This window comes from Haemorhous mexicanus, chromosome 11 (genome assembly GCF_027477595.1).
Source record: "Haemorhous mexicanus isolate bHaeMex1 chromosome 11, bHaeMex1.pri, whole genome shotgun sequence".
In the NCBI taxonomy this organism is placed as follows: Eukaryota; Metazoa; Chordata; class Aves; order Passeriformes; family Fringillidae; genus Haemorhous; species Haemorhous mexicanus.
In genome coordinates this window covers 3420507-3435190 of record NC_082351.1, presented here as the reverse complement: position 1 = coordinate 3435190, position 14684 = coordinate 3420507, and the positions used below count along the sequence as shown (strand labels likewise).

At 42.3% G+C, this 14684-nt stretch overlaps 1 protein-coding gene across 2 annotated transcripts in view; it reads right to left on the bottom strand.

Moving 5' to 3' along the window:
* Positions 1 to 14684, bottom strand: part of NUP210 (nucleoporin 210) — a 48590-nt gene that overhangs the window by 24728 nt on the left and 9178 nt on the right. Inside the window, exons 4-15 of one of the 2 annotated variants that reach the window (XM_059856067.1) lie at positions 14097 to 14193; positions 12471 to 12621; positions 12010 to 12142; positions 11113 to 11271; positions 10585 to 10653; positions 10189 to 10295; positions 9042 to 9182; positions 7737 to 7874; positions 4444 to 4599; positions 2952 to 3150; positions 2228 to 2373; positions 1104 to 1325 (exon numbers count right to left, since the gene is read on the bottom strand). In XM_059856067.1, the coding sequence (XP_059712050.1) occupies positions 1104 to 1325; positions 2228 to 2373; positions 2952 to 3150; positions 4444 to 4599; positions 7737 to 7874; positions 9042 to 9182; positions 10189 to 10295; positions 10585 to 10653; positions 11113 to 11271; positions 12010 to 12142; positions 12471 to 12621; positions 14097 to 14193 (1718 nt within the window). Of the gene's footprint in view, positions 1 to 1103; positions 1326 to 2227; positions 2374 to 2951; positions 3151 to 4443; positions 4600 to 7736; positions 7875 to 9041; positions 9183 to 10188; positions 10296 to 10584; positions 10654 to 11112; positions 11272 to 12009; positions 12143 to 12470; positions 12622 to 14069; positions 14194 to 14684 lie in introns of those variants that run through there. The other variant, XM_059856068.1, reaches the window with a different exon arrangement.

Here is a 14684-nt window from a genome sequence, read left to right as displayed (position 1 = left end):
TGAAAAGCAAAAATACAATTCTTGGGGATTTACAGCAGTATTAAGACACAAGATGTAAAAGGGGGAGCATATTTCAAGAACAGGTCTTTATCTCTATGAAAATACTGTTCCTGGGAGCTCTTCCTAGGTGTTCATGTTCATTACTATCAAATTTGATTCAAACAACAAATCTCTTGTAACCGAAAAAGGAAACACCAGGTGTTCTTGCAGAGTGAGAACAGAACAGCCCAAAGGCAACATTTATAGTCACTTCAGTGTGTTTAAAAACACCTCATCTTTTATTTTCCACTCCTTTCTTAGCCTTCAGCAAAGTGAAGTGAATACAAAACCAGAGAAGGCTGAGGCAGCTATGGCCACCTGCCCCATCCCCCCATGTACTGGTGCTGGGGACAGCCAGCCTTGCACAGACCTGCACATCAACACCAAGGCCAGTTCCTTTTGAATGCGCACTTAAACAGCTCCACTTTGCTAAGTGTCCACTGAGGAAATCAGTGGAACTTGGCAGCCCAACCAAAATGCTTAGGCCTTGCAGAATTGCCGGAGGAAAACACTGCATTGAGGCTAAAAGCTTCATGGGCTGAGGAGGGTGAGTACAGCAGGAGAAATCACTTCTGTGTGTTGGTGAGAACAAAACCAGTTGGAGGAGCACAGCCATGCTCACCAAGGCTGCACAGAGAGCAGAGCAGTCAATTCCAGTGGCTGCCATTTGTTAGAATAAACAGAATTACACTGGAAGGTAACACAGTTCAGACGAGCAGGTCAGACAGAGGAGTCAGCCTGCTCAGTAACCTTCTGCTCTGATCCTGTTCGTGCAAACTGAGCCTGCACTAATCAGGATGTTCAATGCATCCCACAACATAAGGCTTCCACAACTTGGGTTTATGGTGCAATAAACCCATCATAAACCACTTTTTAACATAATGTTGTGAAATGCTCACTCTAAAATCTGCACCATAATGCATAAACAGTGTACTTACCCAATTTCTTTACTGGCTCATTATAAAAGCATCTAGCTACCTAACAGGCATATGGCACCATAAACCTGTCAGGAGCCAGTTCTCAGTGCCTGATGGAGGGCAACAGTGAGCCCTCCTGGCACTCACCTGCTCTCCCAGGCTCCTGCACAGCACCCTAACCCAGTGCTGGTTGCTGTTTCGAGGTGTGGGAGGTTCAAGTAACGACAGGGCAATGCTTTCTGCATCCTCAGCAGCAACGTTCCTGAAGAACTTGGAAGGTTCTGGGACCCACGGCCTCGGTCCTCCTTCAAACAACATATCCTTAGAGGAACCCAGAGTCACTAAAGTGACAGATGGTGGATCGATAGCCTGTAACCAATTAATTAATTAAAAATTAGTAATCTGTTTACACCGTTTGGTTGTGCTCTGCAAAATAAATCTCCTTCTGAATGGAACAGCTATACTTGGATAAGGCTGTGATTTCTCCCATGCAGTGGTCTGTCAGCACACTTAGTGAAAAACAGAGCTGCACCAAAATCCACAAGGATTCTGTCCAGCTGGATTAGATTCAAAGGAAGCCATGGATCCAAAGACAAGTTTTAGCTGCATTCTAATCACATCTCTCTCATGAAGAATTACAGCAAAAGCGAGACCCTTAATATATTCTTCTGAGCACAGAGAGATAGTATTCTGCTACACTTTTAAATAAGTGTTTAAAAAAAATGAAATTATGTCACATTGTACTTTCACTTGACAGTGCTCTCTCCAGAACAGTTCTGTGTATATAGTTAGTCTCCTACACAAGTTTTACTTTAAACTTATCCAACAAATTCTGCACTGATGTGCATCCCTGGGACAGCCTGGGCTGCTCACCACCACAACAATTAACCTGACATTTAGTACACAAAAACCATTTCCAGTTTGTGTTTCATAACATCATATTACATTATTATAACCACAAATCTGTGGGATTTGCACTAACATTTTTTCCCTATTGAAGGAAAGCTATGGTGAAATACTCAGACTTCAGCCAGCAGTCAGTGCTAGGCCGCTGCAGATGAGGTAACCAAGCAGCCTCTTCTGTATTTCTGCCTACTGACCCCGGACTCAGCTTCTTTCACATTTTCTTCACTGAACCAGCCAGGGGTGGAATGTAAACCCACCCACCTCGGTTTTTCAAACCTATTTCTTACACAACCAGTTCCCTGCCATGTGAAGGTGTTCCAGTGCTGGACCCTGGATCTCTCCAGGAGCAGAGGAAGCAGACTCACTCTCAGTGGGAGATAGGCGGCGATGGTGATGCTGGCACTGAGGCGCGTGTGCCCGTGGGTGTACACAACCACCAGCCTGGTGTACCCCTGAAATTCAGCCTTCACTCTCACTCCACTGCAAAAATCAGCACTTGGCTTAAGTCTTCCTGTCAGATAAATTAAAAATATACAAGAGCTTATTTAAATGCCCAGGCATGTTCATCAAATTCAACACGGCTCTTTGAAGGAAGCCTACGAGAAAGATAGAGAGAGCTTTTTACAAGGACATGTAGGGACAGGACAAGGGAGAATGGCATCAAACTGAAAGACAGAAGGTTTAGACAGCATACTGGGAAAGAATTCTTGGCTGAGAGGGTGTCAGGGCTCCGGCACAGGGTGCCTAGAGAAACAGTGGCTGCCCCCGGATCCCTGGAAGTGCCCAAGGTCAGTCTGAACAGGGCTTGGAGCAGCCTGGGACAGGTGAAAGATGTCCTTCCCCATTGCAGGGGTGGGACTGGATGAGCTTTTAAGGTGTCTCCAACTCAAACCATTCTGCATAAAAAAGCAAATACATCCTCAAAATAAAACTACTTGGACCCCCTCCCCTCTGAGGTTTGGCACTTCTGTGGGGATACTGTACAGAGCTATGAATCAGTGCTTTAAGGGAGAAGTGTGACTTGGTGACTTGGGAGAGGTGTGACCTGTCACCAATCTAACTTCCAACCCAGGGAGGGAGTTAAAGCACCTTCAAGTGGGCTGAACACGCCGGGGCTCTCCAGCTCCACTGCCAGCTCCAGCTGTGAGCAGTCACTCAGGGGGAGCAGCTCCTCCCCGTCCATGCTGGTCCGGCCACTGATCCTCAGGGGCAGCTCCAGCACCTGCCCCACGAATGCCTCCACCTGGCAGGGGGTGAACTCCATGGCACTGGGCTCGCTCACGTACACCTGCAAGGACAGGGCTGGGTCAGTGGTCTACTCCCACAGCAGCTCGGTGAGCCTCCCTTCTACTGCTGCTCCTGAAACTCTCTCTTCTGCTTTACAGACTTTGAAGTGTGCACTAAGTTGTGTGCTATCTCCAGGAGGTACCATCACCAGCTGGGAGAGGTTTAGCATGCATTAAAGAATCCACCTCAGACCACAGATTTCACAGCAATCACTGTGATCAAAGCTTTTATTTGCAGTATCTTTAACTACTTAATCTTCTGCAACTGGCTTCAGGATACCAAACCATATGGGAGAGAGTTAAAGCTGTAATCTGTGTGGATTAACTACTCCTAAAACTACTACTACGAAAAACTTGTTCACTGAGGTCAGTAAACAGAACTCTGAAGAGCTGTTCCAGAAAGAAAGCAGCTCCTAACACAGGAAGAAAGGGATTCAAAAATAACCTATTCAGATTGTGCAATACACTGCTCTGAAAGCTCACATGGACAGAAGGCTTCTTTCTGTCTTCAGGCTTTGACTTATGTTTGAGGATAAGAAGTTTAAGCTGAAAAAAAAAAAAATCTTCATTCCTGTGTCTCCAGCTGGTAACTGTTGCACTGCTAAAAAGCAGCATCCTGGGTTGTTCAGAGAACTATTTCAGAGTGAGTGTGTAAGCCAAATTCTGAACTGATTTTAATTAATGTCACACCCCTCTCTTTGGGGCCAGCAGATGTACTGTTCCTGCATTCTCCTCACTCCACAACACACACTGACCACTATGACCAAAGAACAGGGGATGGTCTGCAGAGACCACAAAACTCCTCTTGGGATGTAGGTTTTTCATGGCCATTTTCTCCTAATTTTCCTAAAATACTGTTTTTTCTTGGCCAGCTGAGGTATCTGCAATCACTCTGTGCTCACTTCAGTTACTTCTCCAGACAGAAATTTCCTTGCACATCCTGATAACAACTGCCACCCTTTGGTATCAAGGGAGAACACCCACCTATCACCCTACAGAATGAATTTTTAGTTTGGTTTGTCTGCTTAGATGACCAGGCCTGGAGTCAATTACCATTTCCTTCTTGCACTTAAAACTTCCAACAGGGAAAAAGACTTGCCAAGGAAATCAGGAAGGGGAAAAAATGGGAGTACAGTTAATGCACTGGACAGTGTTTGATTCCCTAAAGCAAACACTGAAACTAATAACCTGCCACAGGGCAGAAAGTGGAAGGGGAATGCCTATGGCATTCTCAGCGCCTTGGCTGTTCCCAAAAGCCATGCTCAAGAACAATCACTGAACAATGAATCTCTGACCTTCATTTCTCCATAATGCAGTGGATTCCGCACGTCAAGTGCCTGAATAATGCTGAGCCCAGGATCACTCCCCGTGGTCATCACTCCTTTGACTGTCACTGTGGCTACTGCCTGGTTAGAAGAGGACCAGCTGAAGTTGCCACTTCCACCCTGAGCCTGAAATACAGAGGGGAAAATCTTTCAAACATTTAATCAAGTACGTGGCTCTCACATTCCACAGCTTTGGATATCTTGCCTTTGGATATTTTGCATGAAAACCAGGAATGCACTGAAAACGGGACATACAAATAAAATAACATCTCAGAACTTAATAAGCAAGAGAGACATAAGATTTCTACCCTTCATTCCTTTTAATTTCAGCTTCTTTCACACCCCAAAACAAATGTCAAAAGTTCCATGAGAGTAAAACACAGGTGAACACTGGAGCTGTTTTTTAATGTATATTATTTTAATTTCTTTAACTTCCTCAGCATTTCCTTTAACCTATTTCATCATTAAAAGTTAACAAGGTGATAAATCTTGTCTAGAGGGACAGTGTGGAAAACAAACAAACCTAAATTATGCAGGAGCTTAGCTAGTAATTTTTACCAGGGAAAGAGAACAAAAAGAAAATGAAGAGGAGGGTCATTTCCCTTCTTCCTTCCTCTGAGCACGTGCACAACCTGATTAAAGAAGGACACAGACAAATTAATAAATAGGTAGTGGTGTGTTACAGGAGATGCATGGGAGGAGATGAGAAAGGCTAAAAGAATCCAAGAGCTCAGCATATTTGTGAAGGTATTTTAGTTGAAACAGGGAGATGAGTAGAAAACATAAAACAGAAATACCCAATTCCTAATAACTGCATGAAGCCTCATGAGCATCCCTGCCATAAACCCCAGACACCTCACTACATTTTCTCTCTCTGGCAGTCAGTCTGCACAGAGGAGAGGAAGGGTAAAGCAGCTTCCCCTGCAGCCTCATCCATACCCAAAGCCTGGCAGGGAGTTCCACACAGCTACTGTGAGCAATGCCCTCCCCAGGAATCTCCACGTGCTCAGCCTCACTGAGCTGGGACTGCACCTCTCACGCGTGCACTGAAGGAAGGCTACAGAAACCACCTCATTAGCACAAATATGAACAAAGCAACCCCCAACAAACCAGACAGCTGCCAAAGGAAAACCTGCCAGGCATTCTGATACCATCTGGAGGGAGTTACTTCAGCTATAAACAGAATTTGGCTAGATCCAAAAATCCCTTTCCATTTATTTTCAGAAAAACTTTATTCACCCATTTGAAATAGCCTGACTGAAGCTATGGAGTGGGAGGTAAACTCTGATGGAGAGGCAGGAACAGCTCAGCTGTGTGTATGCTGTTGGCCAGTGGTATTGTGGGATGGAGAGACCAGAAGAAAGGTCGCAGTTTCAGCAAATTTAAATCTTGGGAGAAAAATGTTTCTATGTTTTTATATAAGAAGATCAGAGTAAAGTAAGAACAGCGACATAATTATTGCAGTACCATGAAAGAATATTCTCTAGTGAAATACTTCATTATATATGCAAGATAAGATCAGAATAGAACTGTGAGAGAGGTAGGAAACAAAACTACATTTCCTCTCCCTTACTGGGAAAACTCCAGCAGAATTATGAAGTACTGAAAAGCAGATTTAGTACTAAGAATTTTTACCACACTCTGCTGGTGTGGTCAGGAATAGCATGAAGCAAACCAAACTAATCCCACAGAACAGACAAGTAGAAATGCAGGGCTTAATTCAATGGAGCTGCCCCTAGATTTCCACTGGAGAATGCAGTTTAATCCTATGAGACTGGTTCTCTCCATGGAGTCACTGAATGAGCAAGGCTGGAAAAGACCTCTGAGATCATCACCACTGAACCACGCCCTCAGGTGCCACACTCCATGATTTTTAAGCCCTTCCAGGGATGGCGACTCCACCACTGCCCTGGGCAGCCTGTGCCAGTGCTTGACAACACTTCCTGTGAAAAAATGTTGTCTAACATCCAATCTAAATATGAAGCTGTTTCCTCTCGTCCTGTCCCTTGTTACCTGGAAGAATAGTCTGGCACCGAGTGTCCTGCTGCCTATTTGGATATGGCTTACTTAACACAGATCCAAAACTGAGCACCACTTTATGCTAAAAGGGAGAGGTAGGAGTTGTGCATCCAACACCCGAGTGCAGGGTCTGTGTATCACTGGCCTGGGATAAAAGTCTGGGCTGAGAAAGCACAACTTTCTTTTCCCTACTTAGACTAGAGATACTGGATACTGGAACAAAAACCATTTGCTTCATGAAGCATAAGGAATAACTGACAGCTTGGAAGCAAAGACACACCTAGTAAACATGGAAATCATCCCTTCTGTAAATGAGCTGTGGCTTTTGCCTCCCTGGAACTTGGTATTAGGAGCACGAGGTGTGTGACCAGTGAGGAATACTGATGTCCAAAGCTGGCAGAGGGCTGGTAATTAATACTGTCATGCCCTTTTTGCAGTCACTTCACACTCCCATTCATATTTCCCATCCTTGCCAGCAAAGGGCAGCCTCTAATGATTGCTGTGGATCTTTGCATATAGGATGCTCCTGGAATTCCAAACCATTCCAGGCATAGGTGTGTGGTGCATGCAGGAGGGAGGGAGGAAGGGAAGACAAGAGGTGGAAGTCAGTGGAGTTTTTTATATTTGTTGGTTTCTTGGTGCTTTTTTTTGAACTGTGTATTAATTCCTAGGGTATTCACATTTTTTAAAAATTATTCTTTCGCTTAGAGTTTTTTTCTTGGGAAGCTGAAAGGCAGCAAGAGGCTTCAGAGAAAAGAAAAACAATTCTTATTTTATTTGTTTTTCCTGTGTTGTGTTCATGTAGAATGTGTTTAGAGATTGTTCACTCAAGGTGATTGCTTGATTAAACTCCAGTGTGAGCTGTTTTAACCCATTGGCCAGTTAGGGCCAAGCTGTGTCAGGACTCTAGAAAGAGTCAGGAATTTCCATTATTATCTTTTCAACATTCAATAAGTATCTTTTCTGTATTCTATAGTATAGTATAGTATTCTTTAATACAATATAGTATGATGAAGTAATAAATTTACTTTCTAATAGGATAGAGTCCTCCTAGTTCCTTCTTTCACTGGTAGCCCTGCATTTACAATAAATTCCTGTAACTAATGTGCCATGAAGTTCCTCCAAGTTACATTTTGGATGCCACCATGCCTGAAGTATCCAAAGTCAACCCTAGCTCAGTGGTGTCAGGCCCCAGTGTGCCTGCCTGAGCTACATCCCTGCAGCTGGGTACTTCTTTGGCATACCTGGATGGTATACTGGTAGACTCCTGCTTTTGGCTGCCAAGGAAACATCAGAATGCTGGGTACAAGAAATACTGGAACATAGATCTCCACGTCCTGCTGGTTTTGCACTGGAACTGGTAAGGTATGAACACCTCCATCCTGCAAAGTGCAAAAGCACAGAGTTATAAATGGCACCATAGAGCTTCCCAAAGTTAATGTTTAGTCCTTAGGTACAGACAAGTCCTTGAAAACACCTCAGAGAGGAAGGAAAACTATTTAGGACCACTTATGAACAGAGTTCCTAGTGAGCAAACAGCTCCTGGCAGCAAGGTATTAAATGAGTGCTATTACTATGAAGATCCAGGTGCCCACATTAATTTAAGACGCAAGAAGAAATACACTCTTCCACTGCTCCTATTTTGAGACCTCATTTGGAGAACCAATCTGGTGGCTCAACACCTAGATTTACTCTTTGCTCATCTCACTGGGTACAAAATTCAGCCTGAAAGAGCCATTGCTCAGCCCCCCAAACACTGGCCTTCACAGCTCTGCTGTCACTGCAGTGCCACAACCCTGTGGCACAACACAGTTACTGCAGTTCTGAGGGAAAAACAGGTCTCAGGGGATGCCTTTCCACCAAAGAGAACATCTCTGACACAGAAAATGACCGTGGCTTCTCACACTGAAGGAGCTACTAAATCCTGCTCAAGGAATCACTAAAACGATTTCACAGCAAATGGGCTGAAGTGTTGAATTTTCAAGCAAAAGCAACTCACTTCCACACCACGTGCCCTAGTTAGCTATACATTCAGCAGCCTGCCCAACCAGCAGAAAGTTAATGAATATTAATTTGGAGAAATGTGCAGGCTGATACATTTGGCAGATTGTCATTCCAGAGTTTAAGGTCACTTACCAATTGATAGCAAACTTCCCCAATGTAACTGACTGCAGAACAAGGCCAGGGTATGAGTGATGATCCTACCACAATAAAGTGTAAAATTCCCTCAGCCTGTGAGAGGCCCCTTGCCCAGCACAAGGATCTGCCACGAGAAAAGAAATCAGTGCTGTGCACCACTGCCTTAACAGGAGTTTGCCACATGCTTGGGAGCAAAATCCCACAGTCTTTAATTTAAGCAAATCCTCTGTTGACTCAATTGACAGTTTTCATGAAGAAAGGATTTTAGAATTTGGTTCTTAATCTGTTCAAACAAAGACAGCTCAGACCCATGTAATTCTTAGGTTTCCCTTTGCTAGGAAGTCACTACTGCACAGCTCAATTATTTTTAGGCCTACCAGTGAAGCAGAGGAGTTTTCACAAAGACACACCTGATCAACTACTGATGTCAGTGCAGCATCAATCACGGTTTGACCTGCCTTCACAGCCATCACATAATGATAGGAGCCATTCAGAGAGGACTGCAGCACCTCAAAGTGTTCTTTGGACAGCTCTGTCGTAATCCGGATATTCTAAAACCAAAACATGCAACAGAAATTGCCACAGGTAACTGACATCAATGGAGGACAGAAAAACCTGATCATACAACAGGCCAGGGAGCAAACCACTGCCTAATAACACAGCTCAAAGACACGCTGCTGGAACTGATCAGAACTCTCCTTATGGAAGTTTCAGTCTTTCAGAGAGATTTTACCTTTGGACATAACATTAACTCCACAGAAAGTTTTTTCTTAAACTATCAGCAACACGTAATTTTAACATGAAAGTAGCCATATTGATACCACTAGATAATTCATATTTTACAGTATTCTACTAATCTTTTCCTTCTTCAACACAAAAGAACACATTAATATATTGCCTCAACAGCACACCGCTGAGCTCTAGCTCAAACTCAGATTTGTATCCCAAAAAGCAATTATGGCCAAATAAAATAACATTCCCCTAGCTCCAATACTCTGAAAAGCAGTAATTTAATAAAATTTTTCTTGTTGCAACTGAACTATTTAAATTTAGTTTCTTTTGCAGTTTTTTAAGAACTATGTATATTTGCTACCTGGTACATAGAATTTAGGAAGTAGCTCTTCCCTGTGAGGGTGGGGAGGCCCTGGCACAGGGTGCCCAGAGCAGCTGAGGCTGCCCCTCGATCCCTGCAAGTGTCCAAGGGCAGACTGGATGGGGTTTGGAGCAACCTGGGACAGTGGAAGGTGTCCCTGGAATGGCAGGGGTGGCACTGGATGATATAAGGTTGCTCCAAGCCTCATCCAACCTGAAAGATTTTTCCAACTTCCATTTTTTTCTGTATCATTTAAGACTCCAATAATTTCACATGAATCACCAAGAGTGCTTTATTTTTAAAAAGTAACGACAACAAAACAAATGGAAAAAAAGAGAAGGCAAGAAACAACAAGCTTTGCACCGTCCTTATCTCAATGAAAATAAGAAACCACTCAGATAATTGCAAAGCAAGTCAGGATTTAGGAGACAGTCACTGAAAAGTATCTAAACATTTCAACTTACATCAGACAAATACACCTTATTGCTTGATTTATCATACACTTCAACTGTAATTTCATAAAGTCTGCCCGTTTCCAGGACCCATCTGTCACCTGGATGAACTGTAAATCCTGCAAAACAGGAAATATTGAAAAGCACAAACCAACAGCTTCTTTATCTAATGGAGAAAAGCATTTTGCTTCTGGTGCCCACACTCTGCCGATGAACATTCATTATTTTAAACTGCTGACTAGAGATAAAAGAAAGTACATAAAACCTATTTCACATTGAGCTACTTTTATGAATAAAATACTTTTCTGTGAAAACTAACACTGAACGGAAGCGTGGAGATACAGCATGAAAATCAGCAACGAGGGCAGAAATTGCATTAAGCAATCAGAAGAGTGCAGCAATACCAACCCAAATATGCAGGAGGTACCACATAGACAGTGCTGTTGGGCAGCCTGGACACCCCCTGCATGCGGATACCTGAGGGGCAGTCAAGGAACACACAGCTTCTGCACAAGTCAAGATCAGCATCCTCCTAGGACCCCTCCTGCCTCCTTGGCTATTTTAAAGCTAAGTGTATACTGCAAATAAACATTATCCCCACTTCATTGCAAGACAGTGAGCTCTTTGGAGAGATCTCACTAGAGAATATAATGAATGAAATATAAAAATTAAATAAAGCCCCATACATTTCTACAGTGACTGAGGGGAACAGACATGACTTAAGTGATCTTTTGCCAACCTAATTTGTTAAAACATTCCAAGGCATCAGACAGCTCTGCTGAGACTGAATTCACAGTAGTGCTGCTTTCCATGGCTCCTGATTTCCAGACTCTCGGTACAAATGAGGATAACTTGATCTTTCTATGTTGCCACGGATGGAAAGCTTGTCTCCTGCCACAGAGTGGTGGCTGGAGAAGCATTCCTGAGGAAGGATACTCTTGTGCACCAGGATGAGGTTGGTTTGGCCCTGCTGCAATGCAGTCACAGTGGATGTTGCCTGGTCCAGCTTGGCAACTGGCCAGGAGGGATCTCCCTTGGGATGGAGAATGTTGTTCTGGAGCTGCAACTTGTACTGGTCTGATGGCATTGCTATTTCTGGAGGTGAAACAAAACATAGGAAACAATTAAAGCAGGTGTGGCAGTGTTTAGCTGCTGCTAATTATTGCTGATTATTTTTGTATTGATGTCTAGTGCACATATTAAATCAGTATTTTCAGTGTCTTGTAAAAATAGCACTTTTGTCATGGCATCAACACACACACACAAAAAATTAGCTTCTTGGCAAATTTAATATCTGTGAAATTGCAATTCCCAACTAATATCATCTCAGTATTTAGACCTAACATTTAACTGATTTCCAGCGTCAAAAGGAAAAAAAAAAAGACAAAAGGGAAAAAAAAGGAGAGAGGAGAGAAAACTCATGGTACTGCATTTTGAAATGGGCATAAAGCCAGGTAACCCACATTTATAAAGGCTTCACTTTGTGGAGCAAATCCATTGCCAATAAAATATTTCCTGTTAGAAAAGTTACTAATCTAAATTTGATTTAAGTAAGAAAGTCAGTCAGTTCCTTAGTGACTGTCAACATCTAAAATGACAATGTTAGCCCCTATTTTAAGTTACTCTTGTCTCTACATCCTTGACAAATCTAAAAGAGTATATTCTTAACAGTCACAATTTTTTTGACGGAAAAAACTAAGCAGCTGTATCAATGTATGCCTTAGGAAAACAGTATTAAACATTAACAAAGCAGTTTAAACACAATTTTAAAAAATCTCAGCAGTTAAAAATTCACACAAAGCTTTAAAAAAAAAAAATGAGAAAAGAACAAACCTGTGATCTTCCCTTGCCTCAGTTTCTGAACTCTGTACTGAATTGATGTTCCTACCAGAAGATAAATGTCATATGCTGGATTTAAAAGGATGTTTTCCAAAATGAGCAATCTGACTTCTGCAGGGTGTACATCCTGTTGATGGAGGGGGAAAGAAGAGTAACCACATTAAAAGCAGCTCGTTTGTTTGAAACAGACCATGCAGCAGGAACTTAGAATCTGGAAGTGAAAAACATTATTTGCTGCAATTGGCTCTTTGGTTTCATCTCGACTTCCGTCACACCAGGGCAATGCAAGGGACAGCGAATGGTACAGAGATCTGCTCTGCGCACACAGTGCAAGAATCAAGAAAAAAAATCATGTCTGTATGAAGGTCATTTGTGGAGAAAACAGAAAAACTTGAGAAAGATGCTCATTCAGACATTCAGAAACCCATCTTCCCCCCGACATTCAGAAATCTTACCTTATAGATGCTTTCCTGCAGTCTTGCCTTTAATTTAGAACTCCCTGTTTTCATTCCAGACACCAGAATGGTATCTCCTTGCTTGGCAACTTTTTCCATTTCCAATATATACGAAGGTGGGATGTAAGTGGATTCTAAGAACTTGAGTATACTGAAAGGTGAATCACAAAGTGAACAGAAAATCGTTAAACAACTATTGTAAACCCATAGAGAAACACCACCAGCATCTACTCCCAGCCACTTCCATTTTTATGCCAATTTAAGACGTTTGCCTGGGACCAGATATCCAAATTTTACTCATTCTTTGAGGTATCTGCAGCTAATTTCTGTGACAGATAAGTTTGTCTGAAGCTTGCTTGTGAGCTATCAGAAGACTGCATATGTTGTCTACAATGACCCCTCCAGTTTGTTCAGTAGGTGAGACTGCAAAAACTCCCTATGTTGTGGAAGAACTGATGTGCAAGACCCAAAGCTCATGTTTATAAAGACAAACCCAGAACATAACTCTGACCTCCCTCAAGAAGCCAGGATGTATTTAATAAATGACTATGAAAATCATCTACAAGCAGAAAACTTGTAGTAACTGTTAGAAATTTCAGTGAAAAGTGGCAGAAGAAAGAGAAGGAATTTGCCATGAATGGGCAAATGACAGGAAATTTTGGAAAGAGAAGCATGTTTTACAGGGTGTCACCTTCTGTATGCACATGATCTGCTTGGTTTCATGTGCACTTTCAGAGTAAAACCAGTAGAGCCATATGGAGAACAATTATGGGTATGAACATATTCATGACAATTTATGATTTATTTCACAAAGCTGTACCACCTGTAGAACATTTTAATGCTGTCATAGTTTTGCTAAAAGTAGAGCATATATCAATATTAGTTTGGTTAAAATCACATCAGCAAATACTTATACTGAAAGAAAAAGCCCCATATGACTTGCGATATCCAGTCCCTCTAAGCCATTCATTCTGGCTCTCACTTGTACCTGCAGCTTCAGGTGTATTATGAGCTTAGCAGGCTTTCCCCAGCCATTGCTGCTTCTCTAAGGCTGCAAATTCAGGTTGCGTTTGCCCAAGAGCAAAGTCTTGCTGGCTCCTCCCACTCCACTTGCAGAGTGTGAATTTGAGGACAGAAGTTGGCTGCTAACCATTCTGCTCTGTAGGAGAACTGGTTTCCCACAAGGAATCCTCCAATTTCAACATCAGCACTAAGTGTCCACTGACACCTGAAACTCTTAAGGTTCGGAAAGCTCCTTTCTGAAATGGAAGGGGACTTTTTTTCCTTAAAAAGCTAAAAATAAAACTCTATTGAAATCCTGAGATAACAATCTTACTGATATATCTTCCTTTTGTATGAGATGTTTCAGCAAGATCAACAACCACATCTGTTTATTTCTAATTATTACATCAGAGCTACCAGAGCTGCTCACTAACACTATCAGCTAAACTAAACAGAGAACAAAGTGCCCAGGCTGTCAAGTAGGTTAAAAAAAAAACAACCTGAATCAACTGACCCTTAACATTATAATTTTAGGCATCAGTTCAATAAACTGCCTAGATGTGGGAAAGTATTTTTCATGCATCAGACAGAACAAACCTTTGAGACCAAAGGAAATGCCTTTACCGTAGAGCATTGTGAGAGTCTGAGAAGCCATCAGCCTCTGGGTCCTTCACCACTGTCCAGTCAAACACCAACCCTGCCAGAGTGCTGAAAGTGTTTCCTACAAATCAAACAACCAGATTAAAACAAAAATAGAGAACAAGCATAGAGTCCTCCTGGAACATAAACCATGACTTATTTTGCTGGGGAATTTCTCTATTTTATCCCTACAAGAAGAACCATGAACCACCCTCGAGTTTGCACAACACCAAGCCATGAATCCAGCACTACTCATAGGATAAAAACAAACTTACTTTTCATTATTAACGTATTCAGTATTAACATACTTCACCTGGCATTCATGGTTTACAAACACAGGTGGGATGGGCACAGTAACCAAAACAATTAATTCCACCTTTTATAGCAGCTTGACACATTATTTTGCTTCAGTAATTGTCCTAAAAATCCCTTGCTTGGAGTCCTATGCGTGCACAAAACTTGATTGTTGAAAGCATGAAATTCTTAGCAGATCATGGCTCTTTTTCTGATGATGCAGAATACAAAAAGCAGAAGTTTTCTGCTCCTATTAAATAGCAATGCATGCATAAATGC